The sequence below is a fragment of the Xiphophorus hellerii genome, chromosome 4, assembly GCF_003331165.1.
Source record: "Xiphophorus hellerii strain 12219 chromosome 4, Xiphophorus_hellerii-4.1, whole genome shotgun sequence".
NCBI classification, from domain to species: domain Eukaryota; kingdom Metazoa; phylum Chordata; class Actinopteri; order Cyprinodontiformes; family Poeciliidae; genus Xiphophorus; species Xiphophorus hellerii.
Genome location: NC_045675.1, coordinates 27,939,960 through 27,958,873, shown reverse-complemented (window position 1 = coordinate 27,958,873; position 18,914 = coordinate 27,939,960). Strand labels below are relative to the sequence as shown.

The following is an 18,914-nucleotide window of genomic DNA, read 5'->3' as shown; positions in this document are numbered from 1 at the left end:
ATTCCAGCACCTCAGTCTGACTCTGCATCATTGACTTATGCGTCACCGGTGGGAGAGTGACTGATTTTTCCGTCACTTCAAGCCTCACACGTCAAGGTTCAGCTGCTTTAAAAACCGTAGACCTGGTCAAAGTTGCAAGAGGAGGCTGATGGATACATTTTTTTCCCACAGGCTGCACTTTGAGTGACTTGCTTGTTTCTTTTCAAACGAAAAATAAATTTTCAAACACAAAAAATATCTTCAAATTATTCTGATTTAAATCCCCAAAACTGTGACCTGCTGAGCCAGAACTTCAAATTATAGCAAAGGAAATGAGCAAAATGAACAATGATTTTTTTTTTTTTAACACGCGGAGTTCAAATAAAATTCACCGTCTTGATCCTTTGAATTCCCCTCTTAAGATTCAATTCAGTTCAATTTATTCTTTTTGCATCAATTCCCAACAAATGTCATCTGAAGGCATTTTACAACACAAACGGGTCCACTTCATATTCAGTTTTGCAGAAGTATATTAAAAGAATCCAATAATATCCAGTTAAAAAGATTCAGTTTGATTCTGGATGTCATAAAATTGATCCAACCTAAAATCCACTAATATACACAGTCATTTAGTGACACTTTGGCTAAAGATGAACAAATTTTCTTCTTTTTTCTTTAGCAAATGTAATTTTTACATTTTTGTTCTTCTGATCAGTTAAATTCCAAATGTTTTTAAAAATCTGCAATTACAGTGATTTGACCACTAGATGCAGGTCAAGAAGCTTTTTATTTTAACACTAATTTAACACTAACGGGTCAAAGAAGATTCACAACTATAGTGTGAAGTTAAGCACCATGATGAATATGACTTAAATATTTTTGTTTTAATGAAGTTGACTATTGTTAACATTTGGAATTAATATTTGAGTACGTAACCTTAACTCTCCTGCTTTAAAGCTGATTTTTCCTTTTTTTTTGCCAGTTTAAGATGAAGATCAACAATCTATTCAACAGTTTTATTTTGCTAAATGTGCTGTGTTTGTAGTTTTGACAAAAGCTGTGGTGAAAACTCTACTAAACTCCACTAAAGGAGTAAAAAACTGACAAGTGTCCCTTTGCAGTTAAATTAAATAGTCCCTATGCTGAATTTTGAGACCACAATTATCAGTAAAACTAGAGAATTTGCTGCTTTCATTGGGCTTTTTGGCCCATATTTATTTCCTGTTAGAGAATCTATAAAAGACATTTCAATGAGAAAACGAAGGTTTACTCTCCAAAAGGTAAAATATCGTTCCTCGACATTAAAGAGCCATTATCCTATGTCTTTGATATAGTTCTTTGGATGCAGTTTTTGTTGAAACAATCATCAAATCATATGTAAAAGAGCAACTAATTTCCTGTCACAAGTTTTATCTCCTTTTTGTTACCTTATTTCCTGCTTCAATGTTCTTCTATTTTATTTGCGTCCCTTTGCTTCCGTCGTTTCAGCTTTTCTACCTGGGCTACTTGATGATGTACACGTATGTGGTCCTGGTGAAAATGGCCGACCTTCCTTCTCCTCTAGAATGGGTGGTCATCCTCTACATCTTCACCTCTGCTATCGAGAAAATCCGCGAGGTTTGTGGAACAAAGACATGCACCGTTGAAGTCATCATTCAAAAAGTTCCTATTTCAGCAACACACCAGTCTGAATGCTTAGGAGCTTTTGTTGTGAAGTTCTACACCAGCCCTGACATTGTTTTCTGACTTTATGTCATCTTAAGTTGTTTCCCTTTTGTGTTTTTCAGATGTTTATGTCTGAAGCGGGCAAAATAAGCCAAAAAATAAAGGTGTGGTTCAGCGACTATTTCAATGTGTCTGACTTCCTGGCCATCGCTACGTTCTTTATCGGTTTTGGACTGAGACTGGGTGGAGAGTCCACCTTCATCCCCGGGCGGACAGTGTATTGCCTCAACATCATCTTCTGGTATGTCCGACTCCTGGACATCCTGGCCGTGAACCAGCAAGCTGGGCCATATGTCATGATGATCGCTAAAATGGTGAGCACATTCATTTGGACATTTGAGATTTTAGTTTCTCTGACCGTTCAGAGAAACTAAAAAGTGTTATTGCAATAATAAGCTTTCATTTGTATAGACCAGGTATTCTTTAACATTTTTGGCTTTTCTACCCAAGCATAAGGAAAAAAACTTTAAACTAAGAATTATATTTCAGACGACGTTGGTTTCATGTTGCATTTACCACTTTGGCATGTCTTTCAGGTTGCCAACATGTTTTATATTGTGGTAATAATGGCCATTGTCTTGCTGAGCTACGGCGTCCCGAGAAAAGCCATTCTGTACCCCAACGAGGAGCCCAGCTGGACTCTGGCCAGAGATGTGGTTTTCCAGCCGTACTGGATGATGTACGGAGAAGTCTATGCCTATGAAATTGATCGTAAGAATTGATTATGTTGAAAATAATTAACAATTACGTAACTTCTCTTAAGTTCTTGTCAGATTATTCAGCACATGACTTGTCGTTGTAACTGGCTTCTCCTCTTCACAGCGTGTGCCAATAACAGCGAACCCTCAGCCAGTAAGCTGTGCTCAGACATAGTGTGGCTCACGCCTTTCCTGCAAGCAGTCTACCTCTTTGTACAATACATATTGATGGTCAACCTCCTTATTGCCTTCTTTAAGTGAGTGCAAAGTGTTTTCACAAACGAATGACGTAGTTGACTTTTTGTAGTGAACTCCTTGATGTTTTATTTTGATTGTTTTTATTCTTGGGAACAGGGGCAGTCTGAGGTGTTCAAATGCTCTTAGATTCAAGCTTATTGTAACCAGAGGTCTCGCTAGACTTTTTTGTTATGTCATTTTGACCGACAGCGGAAAAAAAAAAAAAAAAAGGCATGTAACATTTTTACCCGTCAAATTATAAACATTAGGCTATTTGGCCGCATTTTTATGCGCTCTAGTTAATATTTACTTAGTTGAACCTGAATTCAGATCCCATCACATATAAAGCAGATGATCGCATCTAACTTGTTCTCCACAGTGGAAAAAACACTGACTGTGGCCCCAACAACTTATAATAAATTTAATTAAATGACTCCACTTTAATTACCAACACTTCGCCCGCTGGGTTCTGAACGCACAGCCTCATAAATTCCTCCCGGTCGCATCTGCAGAGAAATCTGCGCTGGTTCATCAGTCAGTTGGATCTGTCTGATCCAAACCGATCAAGTGAACTCTGCGAGTTTTTTAACCTGTGCGCGGACCGGACGTGCGCCTTTACAAGGATTCTTTTATTTATTTAATTTTTTTGCGTTGTTTCGCTTCCCCGAAACGGACAGACGTTACATCTGCCTGCTCTCCTTCTGGGTGCAGGAGGGTAATGCCTTCCAGCTCCATTTGTTAAAACCGCAGTGCGAGTAAAGCCGCGTCCGCATTGGTTGTGCAGCGCACTGAGCATGCTATGGTCTGATTAACTTCTGCACCTTTATTTATTTATTTCCTCAAGATAAACTCCCGGCTCCTCTGTTTAGACTATAAATGGATTAACGTTGCATTCTCTGTAGTTTTCTCTGTTCCAGTACTGCAGACTGGAATTAAACGCTCCATTTCTACCAAAGGTTTGCAATGCGCTTCGTAACCAGACGCCCCAAAGTGTCCGGTCCATAACTCTTCAACACGCTGTCAGCTCCCGGTCAGAAAGACACGTTTAGTTCAGAGTCCATGAGACGATATTCAGAAAGGATTTTTTATTGATTGATTTTAGTTGCCTTCGCGATGAAATCTTTGCGTAAAGTATATAATGTCTGCCCATGTACACCAGTCAATTATAACTTGTCAAAACAACCGACAGCCTTCAAATTTTCCCGTCGTTAAAAAAAAAAAAAGGGGGGGGGTCATAAACAGAAAATATTCCGTTAACACGACCTCTAATTGTAACGTGCTTTTTGCTTTGCAGCAATGTATATATTCAAGTAAAGTCCATTTCCAATCTGGTGTGGAAGTACCAGCGCTATCACTTCATTATGGCCTACCACGAGAAGCCTGTCCTCCCACCCCCCTTCATCCTCCTGTGCCATATATACTCCCTCTTCTGCCTGTGCAGAAAGAGGAAGAAGGAGAGCACCTACGGACCAAGTAATGATCCTTTTTCTGTTTTGTTTGGGGTTTTTTTCAAAATAAACCAATATATATAATTTCACTTATTAAAACCTTTGGTTTTTATTTTTTGCAGAGCTGTTTCTCACCGAGGACGACCAGAAGAAGCTTCACGACTTTGAGGAGCAGTGTGTGGAGACGTACTTTCACGAAAGGGATGATCAGTTTCACTCGGGCAGCGAAGAGCGCATCCGTCTTACCTCTGAAAGGTGAGGCTGATTTAGGCAATCAGAGGATTAATATTACATGTGTTCACAATATATGATGCGTAAAAGTTCACATAATGTTTTTAGAGACGCACTGAAATACGTGGCGGATTTCTGATCTCATGCTAGCAATTGTTAGTTTGTTGGTTACTGTGTGTAACCATGGCAATAAGAAATTGTTTTTACAACTGCAAGTAGCTGATCAGCATCTCAGTAGGTCAAAAAATAACCTGAACTATGAGCCCTAAATCCCCAGAAAGCTCAAAAGGAAGATTCATGGTTGCAAAGCAGAACTAAAGAGCAGAGAGAGGAGGAGGAAGAAATATCTTCCATCTGTTCCAAAATTATAACCAAGTAGCCAGACGAAGATTTAAAAAGAAGCAGAAAAGCAAATTACGTGGAATTGCTTACAAACTGGGGCTGCATTTGACGATTATTTTAGTAAACAACTTGTATTAATTATTCTGATTAATTGGATTAAATTGGTTAATTCTAGAGATTTTTCACTTAAGTACTTGAGCCTTTTTTATCATGAGAAATACACTAAAAGAAGAGAAAGCATCTTAATCCAAAACAACTTTTTGAAGATACTTTGATGTGAGTTGCGACCTTCAGTTTCCTTTTTTGGGATAAATAAAATAACAGACTGAACTAATGCAGCACTTTTCCAGTCATTTTGACCAACCAGGTCGACATGTGACAAGAGGAGACTGGATTCAAACCTGTAACAATCCGATTGCAAGACAACTCTACCCACTGAGCCACAGTCACCCCCTGATGTTGAATTGAATTGAAAATAGGTCATTTTGAGTCTCTACTTCTGATGACTAAAATATTAATTTTAAATCGTAATTCCATGCTACAGTAAACTCTAACAAATTCTCTATACTTTTTTGTGCTTCTAATATTTTGTGTTTTTACCTCGTTGGCCAAGTTAGTTTTGTTACCAACGGCGGCTCTCCCGTCTTGTTTCCAGAGTTGAGACGATGTGTTTGCAACTGAAGGAGGTCGGGAACAAGGTGAACTTTATAAAACGCTCCTTGCACACGCTGGACTCACAGATCGGCCACCTCCAGGACCTGTCTGCTCTGACCGTGGACACTCTAAAGACGCTGACCGCTCAGAGGGCGTCCGAGGCCAGCAAGGTCCACACGCAGATCACCAGGGAGCTCAGTTTGTCCAAGAACGTGGTCCCGAGCATCGCGCACGTGCCAACGGACTCCAAATCGTCGGCAATAGGCAAGCGCAGCGTCAGGGCCTACTTTGGCTCTTCGTTTCCCCAAGCAGGCGCCAACATCGCGGATTCCCTTTTTGGAGTCAACGCAGGAGGAGACGGCGGGATGCAAATCCGTCAGAGATTCGGGCACGGTCCCGGAACTGAGCCGGGGCAGGACCCCGGAGCGAGCACGGCGCCAAGTCCGGAGAAGAGGAGCTTATTCGGGCAGGGACACTTTGCCGCAGAGGCTGGTTCCTCCAGCAGCACGGGCGCCATTGCCCTCGTGCCAAGCGCCTCGCCCACCTCCCCTCCGGAGCGCCGTCACCAAGGCCACTCTCTCACACAAAGCAAACTAACCCGTCCGCAAGAGCTGCGCCTTTCTGACTCGCCATCCAGCCTGCCCAACGCGCCCGCACTCGGCCCCCAGTTCCGCATCAGCAGCACCCCCTCTCAGCCCAGTGGCGCCAGCCACCCCGACCACGCCCAGGACGGGTTTTACCAGTCAGGCGGCACCTCTGTAGAGTTCGGGGCGTTCATTGGTGAGTACCGAAACGAAGCTCCGTCTGCTGTAGAGGAGGAAGAGAAGTGTGTATGTTTGTATCCGTCTGTAGTTGTTCTCTCTGAGTCAAACTTCACTCAGCCTGCCTGTCTGCTTGCTAGCGCTGTAACGCCTGAGAACCCAAAGGGGTTAATGCGGGGGGGTGTTAGTGGGGGTTACGTAAACGAAGCATTCAGCGACGAAGAGGGACGATCTGCTAGAAAGTCTCCACAAACCAAAGTTCTAGAGGCATCGCCGCCATTGGATCATGGCCTTGAAAATGGCGTCCAGCCTCCTGCTGCAGTCCCCAAGAGACCCCACAGATGGAAGAGGAGGGAATGTTATCCTCCAGGACGGCCATCTTCTGTCTGCAACACTCGAAACGGGTCAGAAGGTCAACGAGACGAGAAGAAAACCACAAGAAAGCTAAACATGAGAGGTTTGAGTTTCAGTCTGAGCTTATGGGATGCATCTGCTGGGTGCTGGGGCTTCTTCATCTGCTTTTTCCTTTCCTCTGTCTACTATGAGTGACTAGTATTTATGTTCCTGGGTGTGGCCAAATTTCATTCAACATCAGTTTTTATGTAATCATGTTATATTTTGTGGTGTGCGTTTGTCTCTTGGAGGTTAGAGGAGGAAATCTGAAATGTGATATTGAAGCTGAGGTTACTTCACCGTTATCGGAGAACTGTTGGTAGTTTTTCAAGTTGGACTAATCTTCTATTTGGACTCAGGACATAAAGACAACGTGGATACGCAGCACTCTACGCCCAAAGAGACCTCCAGCAGACAGCAAAGCCCGGCCACACCAACCAGATCACAGGTGTGTATATTGGAATCTTCACATTTTTACAGGAACATTGATCAGGGATTTCATTTTTACTAATATTTGGATATGATTGGTCATGCTATATGGCAAGGTGCGATAGTAATTACGGCTGAAACAATTAATTGTTATGAATCGATTATTGAAATAATCAACTAATTTAGTAATCAATTATTCACTAACTGGAGTGTTCAGACTCAAAAAAGGCCATTTACTGAAAATGAAAAATATATTCAGAGAAGTAACGAAGCCAAAGTTGTACAAAATACATATACAATCCGATTATCGGTTCAAATTCACTAAAGGAATCCTGTCATTGTATTGTAGGCAATAAATGTTTATTTTCTTATTTTAAAAAGGAATTTAATTATTTATTTCCACCTTTTAATATATTTCTAATATTTATAGAAAAGTCTTAAGTAGTTTAATAAAGTGCAAAATGTGCCACTTTTTATCCAATTAATCGATTAATCATCTGAATAATCGATTAATTGGTTTCTAAAATAATTGTTAGTGGCAGCCCTAACGGTAAAAGAAGAATAAAGTTGATTAATTCACATTGTTGTGAATCTCCATGTTGCAGGATGTTTTTATGGTTGCATACCAGAAGGCATCCATGATCATATAAGGCACAAAGAATGCAGCAGTGGTGCTGCTGTCCAAAATGTGGACACTGTTTATTTTAAACATTAACCTAATGAATAAGTTAATGTTCATTAACTTATTCATTAACTTGTTCAATTGAACACTAAGTTAGTGTTCAATTGTTAATGTTTGTTTTTCTTTTCTCCCCATGTTTAGGTGTCTGCAAAACATTTAGGAGTCTAAATTCGGTGCTCCTTGACTGCCCCCAAGTGGTCAAATAATTATAAGCTTAATTCATCAGAAAAAAAGGTTCATTATTATATAGAGATCACTGTATCTTCTTCAATGCAGACAGAGCTTCTGCATAGCGCAGCATGAGGTTAAATAATGAAGTTGCTTTAGCCTTTGAGTAGCATTTGTAAATGACTTCATAATGGAGCATCTAAATAGTGTTGTCTCTCATATTTCTTCTGGTTTTTGTTTTATTGTTATGCTATTAAAGTTGTCAAATTTTAATATAAAGATGACTGAAGTAAATTAAATTGTATTAAATTAAAAAGCTGTCCAAACCGGGATGGCCTTATGTGATAATAAAGTGCCATCTGTATAGCATGAGGCAGATTAAAAGATCTCAAAAAAGCAACATATATCATGCCCCTCTCTAGAGAAGTTAAAGAACAGATGAGAAAGAAAACACAAATTGCTCCTCGTTTGCTTCGATTAAAGTCAGTGTTTTTGATTTATTGTACAAAATTAGAAATGGCAACCATGGGAGATAAAAGATGACATGTTTACAAACTTTTGTAAATGTGTCACTTTTGGAACCAACATGTATCCTGTTGGTTGTGTTGTACATGACCAACAATCCCTGCATATGCAGCTTTTTGCTCAGCGATAACATGAAAATCAGATCTTCGTCATCTTCTCATTCTCAGTTTTTTTTTTTTCTGTCTGCGTCTCCACTTGTTCTCTTGTGGCCACAGGTCGAAGGTCACGGTCTCATCCGAGCGGTCAACTCCTACGCTGGCTTCACGGAGTTTGGCAGAACCCCAGCTTTTCTTCATCCGGACTCGAGTAAGTTCGAAAAAGAAAACTACAAATTAGATCTTCTAGTTCAGTGTCCTCCCTTCAGTGGTAACAATGATGTAGCAATGATTTCTGATTGTTTATTGTGTTTGTGTAGCTCTGACAAAGAAGGACAGGAGTAGAGTTTCAGCTGAAGACATCCCTAGAGCGGCAGTACTAGTAAGAGCTTGTTGTGTGTGTGGGGGTGGGCGTGTGTGTGTAAAGGTTGACACGTGGACTTGTGTTTGATTAACGTGTTGCTTCTCTACCAGGAAAGGGTTCAGGTGAAATCAGCCCAAGCCAGCACCCTGTAAGTGTCCTTCCACTGCTCCATATTGATGTATAAATATAATCTTTTCACAAATATAGCTTTACAAATGCTTCGACACAGTAAAGTGAAAGTGGTGACAGACTAAATCAGGGTTCTGATGACTGGTTCACTGATCAGTTCTCTCTCTCTGTCGATCAGGAGACCTCCTGAGGAAGAAACATTAAATGGTAAGAACTGTAGTTGCTCTGTTAGCATATCTTAGATTACCGATACAGATATCTGAGGATTGGTATCGACCGATACAATCCGATATAGAAAAACAGAACTCACTTAAAACCTTTCTTCTTTTTTTTTTTAAACATAAATATACAGAATCAGAAATTTATCAACTCTGCACCAGTACAGCCCACTTAACTACACCAAGTAGTTTCACAAGCTTGGTCAAACGTGTAAAACAAAACAACTTTAATTTGTTCGGTCAATGCAGTTAGGGGGTATAACAGCTAAAGTAAAGTAAATAATAAAGAATCTGACAAAAACAACAGGTTGACTACCTTGGTTAAACATGTACATTTGTTTCAATCTCTGGACCGATATAGATATTAATATCAGATCTCTGCTTTGGACGTTTACCTTTCTCAGGGTCTTTTGAGTGTGAAGCTCTCTAAACTTCAGTCTTGGTGAAATAAAAGACAGGCTGGAATCTGTGGTGTTTGTACAGTTCAGGCTGGATTTAAGGCATTTCACAATGAAAAATTATTTAATTAAAAATAAAAAAATTATTCTATACCAGAAACATCCTAAATTTAATGCCAACCTTCACTTTATGGTGACCATAGTTTTTTTTTCTGAATGAGACCTTTACTTAGCTGCTCCTCTTGTGTGGTTACAGTTGCTGTTTCCCTGTACACGGCACGCCACAGCCACCTTGGAGCCAGGAAGGACTGTGAGTCTCACTGTTGACACTACAAGATAAACTAGTTGACCTCATTTAGACCAAAGATATTTATTAGCGGGTCTTATTTTTATATTACACTTTTACTTTTTTAAAATGTTCTGTCAACCATATTTGTTTGTTTTTTTTCATTCACTTTACAATTATGCAAAAATGTTGTGTTGGTCTGTCGCATAAAATCCCTCCAAAATTCTTTGACGTTTCTGTTTGCAACATGACAAATTTTGAATGCTATGTAAATTTGCAACAACTACTAGTACTACCTGTTGCATCAAGCCATTTTAGATTTTCAATTATGTATGGCCATCTAGTGGTTGACGCCGGAACTGCTCAGGATTACTAAAATCTGGCTAAATGAAGTCTAAGTCTAGTTAAAGAGACATTAATTTCTGTTTCTTCAGCTATCGGCTCACCGTTCAGGCCTATGGAAAGCTATCAGTACTCAGGTGAGGTTACTGCACTGGTGTTCAAACGTTTCCACTCAGTTAATAATAAGTACTTGTTATCCATCCACTTTAGTAACTTATGTAAATAATGAGCAAGTCTTTGCTTTTCACTCTTCTTCCTCCAGCTGTGGAGCGCAACAACTTGATGAGGCTGTCTCAGAGCATCCCCTTCACTCCTGTGCCCCCTAGAGGTGAAAACACTGTAATGCACCAGTCCTGACGTTTCTGACCGCTTCATTAATAACCAGCCAACTGTTTGAAAATGAGGAAACATGAAGGCAGATAAGAGATCTCTTCTAGTCCCACTGCCGTTTGCTTCGCAGTGAATGAGCAAAGTGTTGGTGCTGCCTTGAATGTTTCATCTGTGTTTTTACAGTTATTATGACTTTAAAATTAGATTGCTTCTTCTTTTTAAAGTGGAAGTGCTGGTTTTGACTATGAGGATGTGAGGTTTTAATGGCTAAGGCTGATGTTTGTTTTTATTAGTAAAATAACTTAAGTCATGTAGAGGCAAACGGTGGTTGTCATGGTGTTACCCTCTTAAAACCATTTAGTATGCAGATCATTTAAAGGATAGGTAAAAATTTATATAATTTCATAAAAGCTAATCTGGAAAAGTTTAATATTTTCATTAGGAAAATATCTGGAATCCTGGGAAAGGTTTTAGGAATTGGAAAACTAAAATTATTCAGCATGTTTTTGGGGGTTTTTACGTAAAGAAGGTTTTATGCGTTTGGCCTTTTTAGGTTCTTTATCAAGGTACAAAAAGCATCACACATGTAGGCGGTTTAACAGTGCAGTCTCACCATGACAAGTTTCACTTGTCACTTTATCTGTTCCTCTTTGCTATTTGAACACAGCATAATCTTAACTGTGCACTTTATTGCTCCACAAGATTGTAAAATGAGTTTATTATTGTGTCGCAAGCAAACTCGCAGCTATTTTCCATCTCTGATTCAAAGCAGCGTAACTCGGCTGAACTCGGCTGACCTCGGCTGAGAGACTCTCACCTCTAGTCTAAATGTAGCCGAGTTAAAAACCAGAAGAACTCGAGCAAAGGTTCTCAGTTATGGATCATTTTGACACTTTTTCTTTTCCACTTCTCATTCCATTTTCCATTTTACTGTAACTTTTTAACTATGGACCCTGTGACATGGGAGGGAACAAAAACGTGTAGCAACTACTTGTTTACTTTTTGGGAACAAGATACAAACAAGATTACAAAATGCGTTCAAGGAGTTTATTACATTCTACGTTGATTATTAATGCCTTTTTAATTAAGTTTTTTTTTTTTTTTTCTCTCTGAAGAGTTTTTGCGACGCTAGTGGCTCGTATTTTTTCAACAGTAGGCAGACAGGAAGGAGGTTGAGGAGAGGGAGGAAGACATGCAGTAAAGGTCGTCGGGACCGGGAGTCGAACCCGCGACGTCCGCGTCAAGGACTAAGGCCTCCAAACGTGGGGCGTGCTAACCCCCTGCGCCACCACAGCACGCCCCTTAATTAAGTTTTAAAACATTTTCAAAGCAGAACTCATCATGCAGCGTTAGAGCGTAGGCTATTATTTTGGTAGGAGCAGCCAAATTACAAATTGCTAGAAATTACTCCATGCCTAATCTCAAGTTACTGAAGAATTGGATTGTAATTCATGTTAAAATAAAAAGCAAATCGGACTTCTCCACGTTTGCGAGATGCTGACAAAACAGCTAATGAACAGAGAACTGCTTTTGAAATCATCTTGTTCCGACAGCTTTTTTTTTTCTTCTCCTGATGTTAACAAATTGGTTCCGTAGTAGGCAAAGAACATTTCCTTTTAGACTTTTTACATATATATATATATATATATATGTATATATATATATAATTGACCTTCCTTTTATGGCTTGCATGCTATGCATTTCAGCTCTTTGTTTCTTTAATCCATTTCCTTGTTTCTGCAGGTTTTGTTCATCTTTGTAGTTTAAACATTTTTCCTGACAAGTTAAAAACCCGGACAGTGAGCCTAGTATCTATTACGTTGGCAAAAATTGCTCTCGGTGGAAGAAACGGCAAATGTCGGGTGAAATTTTAACCCATCCTAAAAGATAATGACATTTGGTTGGCAGTTAATGAGATGAGCGCTTGGAGAGAATGATCTAAAAATTGCGGCTAGAAATAATTTGCACACAAACCGGTGGCTCTGACATCCTGCTTTGTGTTGCCGCAGGGGAGCCGGTGACGGTGTACCGTCTGGAGGAGAGCTCCCCAAACACCATCAACAACAGCATGTCCTCCTGGGCCCACCGGGGCCTCTGTGCCAAAATAGAGTTTCTCAGCAAGGAGGAGATGGGCGGAGGACTCCGACGGGCTCTGAAGGTCCTTTGCACTTGGTCAGAGTACGACATCCTGAAGCCTGGACACCTCTATATAGTCAAGTCCTTCCTGCCTGAGGTGGTCCAGACGTGGCAGAGCATCTACAAGGAGGAGACCGTGTTGCATCTTTGTCTCAGGGTGAGAATATTTAGATGTACTTTGTGCTACACTTCAATAAAAGGTCTGGGTGTTTCCTCAAAGAGGAGAGATCCAAGAAATGCCAAACCTTCGCAACAGCTTTTCCGCGTTCAGTGTTTTCTGTTTCACTACATTTCCCGAATCAATTGTGCCAGCCTATGATTTTTGGTAACTTTTCTTTTTCTTTTATCACTCAAGGAAATTCAACAGCAACGGGCTGCTCAGAAGCTGACTGTTGCCTTCAACCAAATCAGGCCAAAGACGATTCCCTACTCACCGAGGTAAGCAATCACATCCTGTTCATAGAAACCAGATTATTCATTCATTCCTAATTATATTTATCTAGTGTGTAGAGCGCTCCTCTTGCAGCTTGTCTAACCTCTGACACTGAACCCCATGTCAGTGCCTGCAGTTCTTCAACAAAATAGTACATTGCGCTAGCATGATGTCATTTCTGAAGCCTTTTACCGGACCTCATCTGTACCAATGGTTTCTACACTCAAATCGTCTTAATAGAATGCTTTCCGATTTTTCTGTGGTAGTAAAACTTGCTAACAATAGTGTCATTTTATTTTCATAGTTGTACAGAGAAATGCGGTCAGAAGCAAAAAACTTCTTTTTTTTTAACTACTTTTACTACATTGATCGCCATGCCGATAAGCTAACGTATGGACAGAAACACTCTTCAGTGCGGAAGTTCTTTCTTGAGAGAAGAAACAAAGTTGACAATCAGTTACAGAAAGCAGAAAATGTGTAGGAAGCAAAATCCTTTTATTTTACTACTCTGACAATGTATTGTCAAAACATTTCAACATAATCTGGATAGAAAAAAATATTTTTCTTTGGTAGAGGTTCTCCAGTTTCTGGTAGATTGCCCATCTTTAAAAAAAAAACAAAAAACTAACGATACCACAAAGGACTGTAATCAACGTCAGGCTGGTAGTTTTCATAAGTTTGACTCGTCAGTCGAACGTTTTCTTTAGATGATTGTAGATGAAATTTATAAAATTTATAACAAGTCTTATCTCATTAAGATTTTAGAAAAGAAAGAAGTTGTTTACCACATCAGTTGTCATTATCAAAACATCTGACAATCCTGTTGTAATCGCACGTTTTCCGTTCTGGTGGTGCTGCCGTTCCTGTCCTTTAAAATTGATCAGTGGTCTTGAGCCGCGCTCATCATTCTGTGTGTTCAGGTTTCTGGAGGTGTTCCTGCTGTACTGCCACTCAGCTGGTCAGTGGTTTGCCATAGAAGAGTGCATCACCGGCGAGTTCAGGAAGTTCAACAACAACAACGGGGACGAGATCGTTCCCACCAACCTCCTCGAGGAGACCATGCTGGCCTTCAGCCACTGGACATACGAGTACACCCGGGGAGAGCTGCTGGTGCTCGACCTGCAGGGTAAGACGCGTGTATGCGCTCCGATGCCGCATTTATTTCTTTTAAAAATTTGCCGTTTCTTGTGTCTAATAACGTCGCTTTCATTTGCAGGCGTCGGGGAGATCCTGACGGATCCGTCTGTCATTAAGAGCGGGGAGAAAGGGTGAGCCTTCTCGCAACATCGAGTCGCCATTTTCTCTTTTAATTCCAATCAAGTCGAGAGTTCCGGAGCCGACTTATCCCCCTGTCTCTGCTGCAGATCGTACGACATGATATTCGGACCTGCCAACCTCGGAGACGATGCCATCAGAAACTTCCGGACAAAACACCACTGCAACTCCTGCTGCCGGAAACTCAAACTTCCTGGTGAGACGAGTTTTCCAGCTGCTGACAGGTTGCTTAATTTCATATTGGAATTGTTGGCAACACTTTATTTGAAGGGGTGCATAAGACTGACACGACACTGTTATAAACATGACATGGCATCTATTATGAACATAAAGGAGTCTTTATGAATATTTATGACTTGTCATGAAGTGTCATTCTGTAAATGATGACACTTTAAATGCAAAGTTGTACTAAAGCTTCCATTAAAAGTGTCAACTTTGCACTAAAAGTGTCATTATTTACCGAATCACACTTCCTGTCAACAGTCAGACATTCACAAACACTCCTTCATGTTCATAGCAGATGTTATGTCATGTTTAGGAGAGTGTCATGCCAGTCTTATGCAATTCTTCAGTGTTACCAAATTGTTTAGTCTTCCATCAAATGTTTCTTATGTCAGATATCAAATTACTCTGCACTAAAAAGCCGTTTTATTCTTTTTTTAAAAAAGTATTTTTCTCCCCCCCAGGTTAAAATTTGACCTTATTTTAACTGCTATAAATAAAAGCTACAGAGACGGGGAAAAAAAGTTGAAAAATTTGTAACGGCTGCACAAACATGACGGAAAACGTTTCGCAGTGAACCAGCCAAAGTTGATGTATTGTTTGACTTTTAACCTGCCATTTATCATATCTGTTTTTCTTTCTTCCTTATCAGACCTAAAGAGGAACGACTACACACCAGATAAGGTTACCTTCCCACAGGATGACCCGCCCAACCCAGGGGGCGGAGTCAAAGATTCCCACCAATCAATGAGACTGATGCTGTGATCAGTGAGACAGTTTTGTCTGTTGGTGTGTGTTTTCGAGGGGCGACAGAATTGTGTGTGTTTATTTTTATTTTCTCCATGTATTCCAATCAAAGCCAAGGAGCAGGAAGGAGAAGCCAACGAACTGGAAGAATCGCCGCTGTGTTTCTTGTGCATGCAGACATCAGCTGTTGTAATCGTTCTGTTTTTAGACACCAGGGGAGGATTTTTAAAAGCATTTTGTACAAGTTTCTGAACGTATATGTACTTATATATATATATATATATATATATATATATATATATTCACATATACGTACATATCTGTAAGCTGGACATATCAACAGGTACAGTATGATTGCGGAGGCTTTATTTATTTTTGAAGTTTGAGAAGTTGCCTTGTTTCACCAACAAAAAAAAAAACGTTTTAAAGAACAAAATCAAGTGCATTGTAGATCTGTTACAGCAGCTTCAGCCAGGACAACCTGCTAACAGAGTTGCTGCAACTTCGCAGATTGCCACCGGATCACGGATTTTTTTTTTTTTATGTGTAAAAACTTGTATCCTTTTTTTCTTTTTCTTTTTTTTTTTTGTCTTTTTAGCTAATGATAAGAAATACATGAATTTAAAACTCTTGTAAAAAAAAAATAATGATTAAAAAAAATACTATGGGCAGATTGCAATGCAACTTTTACAGAAAAAAAATGTATGTAATTTTATTGTATTGAAAGTGTGTCCATCAGAATTTTCCTTTTTAGTTTTATTGTTACAGAGGTACTATTGCTATATCTTTGTCATCAGCTATTGTATGAGCAAAAACTACAATCCAGTGTATCTTATAGATACAGATATGTGGCATGAACTCAACAGATTGAAATATTTTATTCAGGGGAACTGACAAAACACAAGGGTATTACTGTATACATTTTGTACTGAATATCATTTTAAACCAATAAAATGTCAAACATCATTGTTTCTAAAGCTCGAAAATGATTTCTTTGTCTTTATTGATACTTGTCCTGCTTTAAACAACAACAAAAAAACATTGAAACACTGCTGAAACAGACCGCCAGTGTTTGGATTTATGTTTCAACAAGTGCAGTCGAAAAGCTTGAATAGATGCACCGATCACGTTTGTTTCTTTTTTTTTTGGCCAATACCGATTTTTCTATTTTTGTTTTTCTTTTTATTTCCTTGTTTTTAGATCTGACCTGTTAATCGCAGATTTACGACGCAGAAAATGTTGCGCAGAAGCTTCTTTGATTGAACTAAGAATTTTAATGGTGACAGAAAATTGAAAGAATTACAAGATTATGCCCGTTTAGGAATCAATGAATTACGATGTCACACTTTCACTGAGCTCAAGCATGAAAATACATGATTGGGGAATTTAAAGTATTTCATCTGCTTGTCACTGATAAGAGCTGTCAAATTTTGCTCTCAAAACAATCGTAAACGTTTGTCCTCAAGGAATTTCTGCTTCTATTGAATTTTGGTGTCTTAATGACCCGTTTTGCAGCCATGCAGATTTGATTGGTCAAGGTTGGTCAAGTAACCTGCCTTGTCAGAAGCAGACTTGGAAAGTCTGGGAGAATGAATGGGCTTTTGAAATTCTTAGGCTTATTACTTGCTGGAGAAAGAAAATGGATCTGCTGCTGTTCTGCACACTATCTTTTGACATCACCTGCCGGTATTGGAATACACACACACACACACACAATACATTCTGTTGCGCAGCCTCTGATCACACCGACAGGATTGCTCACCAGCGCACCTGTGTGATAACTCGCTGCTGAAAGGGCTGAGATGTGCAGGTGCTCCTCTGTAAGGTCAGCGATAGATATGTGGTGTGAGATTTGCATTTCTGAAGTCAGAAGAGATGCTTCTTTACCTCAGTCAAATAGAGTAGAGAGCCAGCCTGCGTGAAGACATGCCAAGTTGTGGCACCCATGACTAACTATTAAAAGACACCTCTTTGATTTTTTAAAATATTTTTTTTCCATTTTACTACTTGTGTTTTGTTTATGTTGTGTAGCGCCGACTCACATTCACTAGATGGTTTTAAAGCGGCACTATTATGTAAAATTGACTATCTTTTGAGCTTTACAACTTGTAATAATTTTATTCCCTCAACAAGAACATACCTGGAGTGTCTCCTTGATTCTTTCACGCATGTTTGAGAAATTATTTAATCTCCCGTGGCAACCATTCAGCTGTACAAAACGCCTCGGTGGACCGAGCTCTGCCAGTTTCTGAGCATCCACCTCTCAGGGCAGCCCTCCCCCAATCAGCTCCTTCAGACTAGCCAGCAGCAATTAGCAGACACCTGGTGGAACTGCGTACCTGCTGAGCTCATTATGCCAGCTACTTCTCAGTGCAACGCTGGTAAAAACATTGTTGAAGTTTAGTAGAGGACTTCATGATAGGGGAGTTTGAGAGCAGGAGTTTCTAAACAGACAAGAGGCCCAATTTCAAGATGTTAAATTACAAAGTTAGATGTAAGTCACACTTGATTATATATATACCATTTTTAGAACTCCTGTTTCCCTTTGAAAACTGCAGTTTGTAACCCTTTTTCTTTTTCACTTTCATTCTGTGATACAGCTGGTTCATCACAACATACCCTGCCACCAATGCTAAAGCTAGTTAGCTTGACCACCGATGATGGCGGATGTATGGTTTTCCTGGGGTAAGTTCCAGCACTAAGGCCCTCCTCTTGACTGATTGTTTTTGTTGTTGTTTTTTTTTTTTGACTGGGAGCGATGCGTTTATTCAGACGCAACAGGTGCAATTTCTGGTGCAATGCCATTTTACGCCAAAAGATGGCAGTAGTGGTGCATGAGCGAGAGATTGACGTCCGAGCCTTACGAGGCTTCAAACATCACCGCCTGCCCGATCAAACCGAGGCTCGAGGACGGAGAAGTTTTTTTGTAAGTTAAGTACAGTACCTTATTAACATATATTCTATTTTGAGTTATTTATGTGTATTTATTATAAGTAACCGCTAACCGGTTACTTATAATAGTAATAACAGTTAGCCGCAACTAACCTAGATGCTAACTACCATTAGCCACCGACGGTCTGAAACGTCATCAGCCGTTAGCATCTTTGCAGAAGAAGTTAGACTGTAACTTTTACCTGCCGTTAGCCTAAATGTTATCAACTTTTTTCTTTTTCTTTTTTTATAGGCTTTATCGACTCTAGTTAGGCCTGTCGCGATAAACAATAAATCAGTTAATTGCGCAATAAATGAAAACTATCGACCTCATGCCCTGATTTAGATCGGAGCGGCCACGATGACCTACCGTAACACACCATAAACTACAGGATGACCGGTTATGAAATCGCAAGCGACAATCTTAGAAAGACCAACGTCCTACGATTGTTGTAAGGGGAAAAATAGCAAAAATCATGTAGTGTGAACTATTGCATCAGGTAGTCTGATGCGCCCATCTTCTCTATTTAAATCTAATTATTACTGAATATACACACTTCATAATCTGCCCTCTTTTGGTTGAATGCAGTATTTATTTCCACTTTGTCCATAAAGTGGAAATAAATACTGCAGCATTGGTAAATTTACTCCAGCATTGGTAAATATGCTGGAGTAAATATCCACTTTTACACTATTATATGTGTAAAAGTGGAGACATACTTCTATTAGTAACATA

The 18,914-nt window shown here is 39.8% G+C and overlaps 1 protein-coding gene and 1 long non-coding RNA gene across 3 annotated transcripts in view; both read left to right on the top strand.

Moving 5' to 3' along the window:
* trpm7 (transient receptor potential cation channel, subfamily M, member 7) overlaps nucleotides 1-16,228 on the top strand; it is a 45,084-nt gene extending 28,856 nt beyond the window's left edge. Inside the window, exons 20-40 of one of the 2 annotated variants that reach the window (XM_032561573.1) lie at nucleotides 1,468-1,596; nucleotides 1,767-2,018; nucleotides 2,241-2,415; nucleotides 2,527-2,659; nucleotides 3,934-4,112; nucleotides 4,210-4,342; nucleotides 5,316-6,094; nucleotides 6,828-6,916; nucleotides 8,488-8,578; nucleotides 8,688-8,749; nucleotides 8,842-8,879; nucleotides 9,039-9,067; nucleotides 9,733-9,786; nucleotides 10,197-10,241; nucleotides 10,367-10,432; nucleotides 12,444-12,727; nucleotides 12,926-13,008; nucleotides 13,924-14,129; nucleotides 14,220-14,271; nucleotides 14,368-14,474; nucleotides 15,153-16,228. In XM_032561573.1, the coding sequence (XP_032417464.1) occupies nucleotides 1,468-1,596; nucleotides 1,767-2,018; nucleotides 2,241-2,415; nucleotides 2,527-2,659; nucleotides 3,934-4,112; nucleotides 4,210-4,342; nucleotides 5,316-6,094; nucleotides 6,828-6,916; nucleotides 8,488-8,578; nucleotides 8,688-8,749; nucleotides 8,842-8,879; nucleotides 9,039-9,067; nucleotides 9,733-9,786; nucleotides 10,197-10,241; nucleotides 10,367-10,432; nucleotides 12,444-12,727; nucleotides 12,926-13,008; nucleotides 13,924-14,129; nucleotides 14,220-14,271; nucleotides 14,368-14,474; nucleotides 15,153-15,265 (3,099 nt within the window). In that variant the 3' untranslated portion in view covers nucleotides 15,266-16,228. Of the gene's footprint in view, nucleotides 1-1,467; nucleotides 1,597-1,766; nucleotides 2,019-2,240; nucleotides 2,416-2,526; nucleotides 2,660-3,933; nucleotides 4,113-4,209; nucleotides 4,343-5,315; nucleotides 6,095-6,827; nucleotides 6,917-8,487; nucleotides 8,579-8,687; nucleotides 8,750-8,841; nucleotides 8,880-9,038; nucleotides 9,068-9,732; nucleotides 9,787-10,196; nucleotides 10,242-10,366; nucleotides 10,433-12,443; nucleotides 12,728-12,925; nucleotides 13,009-13,923; nucleotides 14,130-14,219; nucleotides 14,272-14,367; nucleotides 14,475-15,152 lie in introns of those variants that run through there. The other variant, XM_032561574.1, reaches the window with a different exon arrangement.
* Nucleotides 11,647-12,315, top strand: LOC116719168 (uncharacterized). Its single transcript, XR_004339114.1, has 2 exons — nucleotides 11,647-12,009; nucleotides 12,235-12,315. It is a non-coding gene; the product is annotated as an uncharacterized LOC116719168 (long non-coding RNA).
* Nucleotides 16,229-18,914: the final 2,686 nt, after the last annotated feature.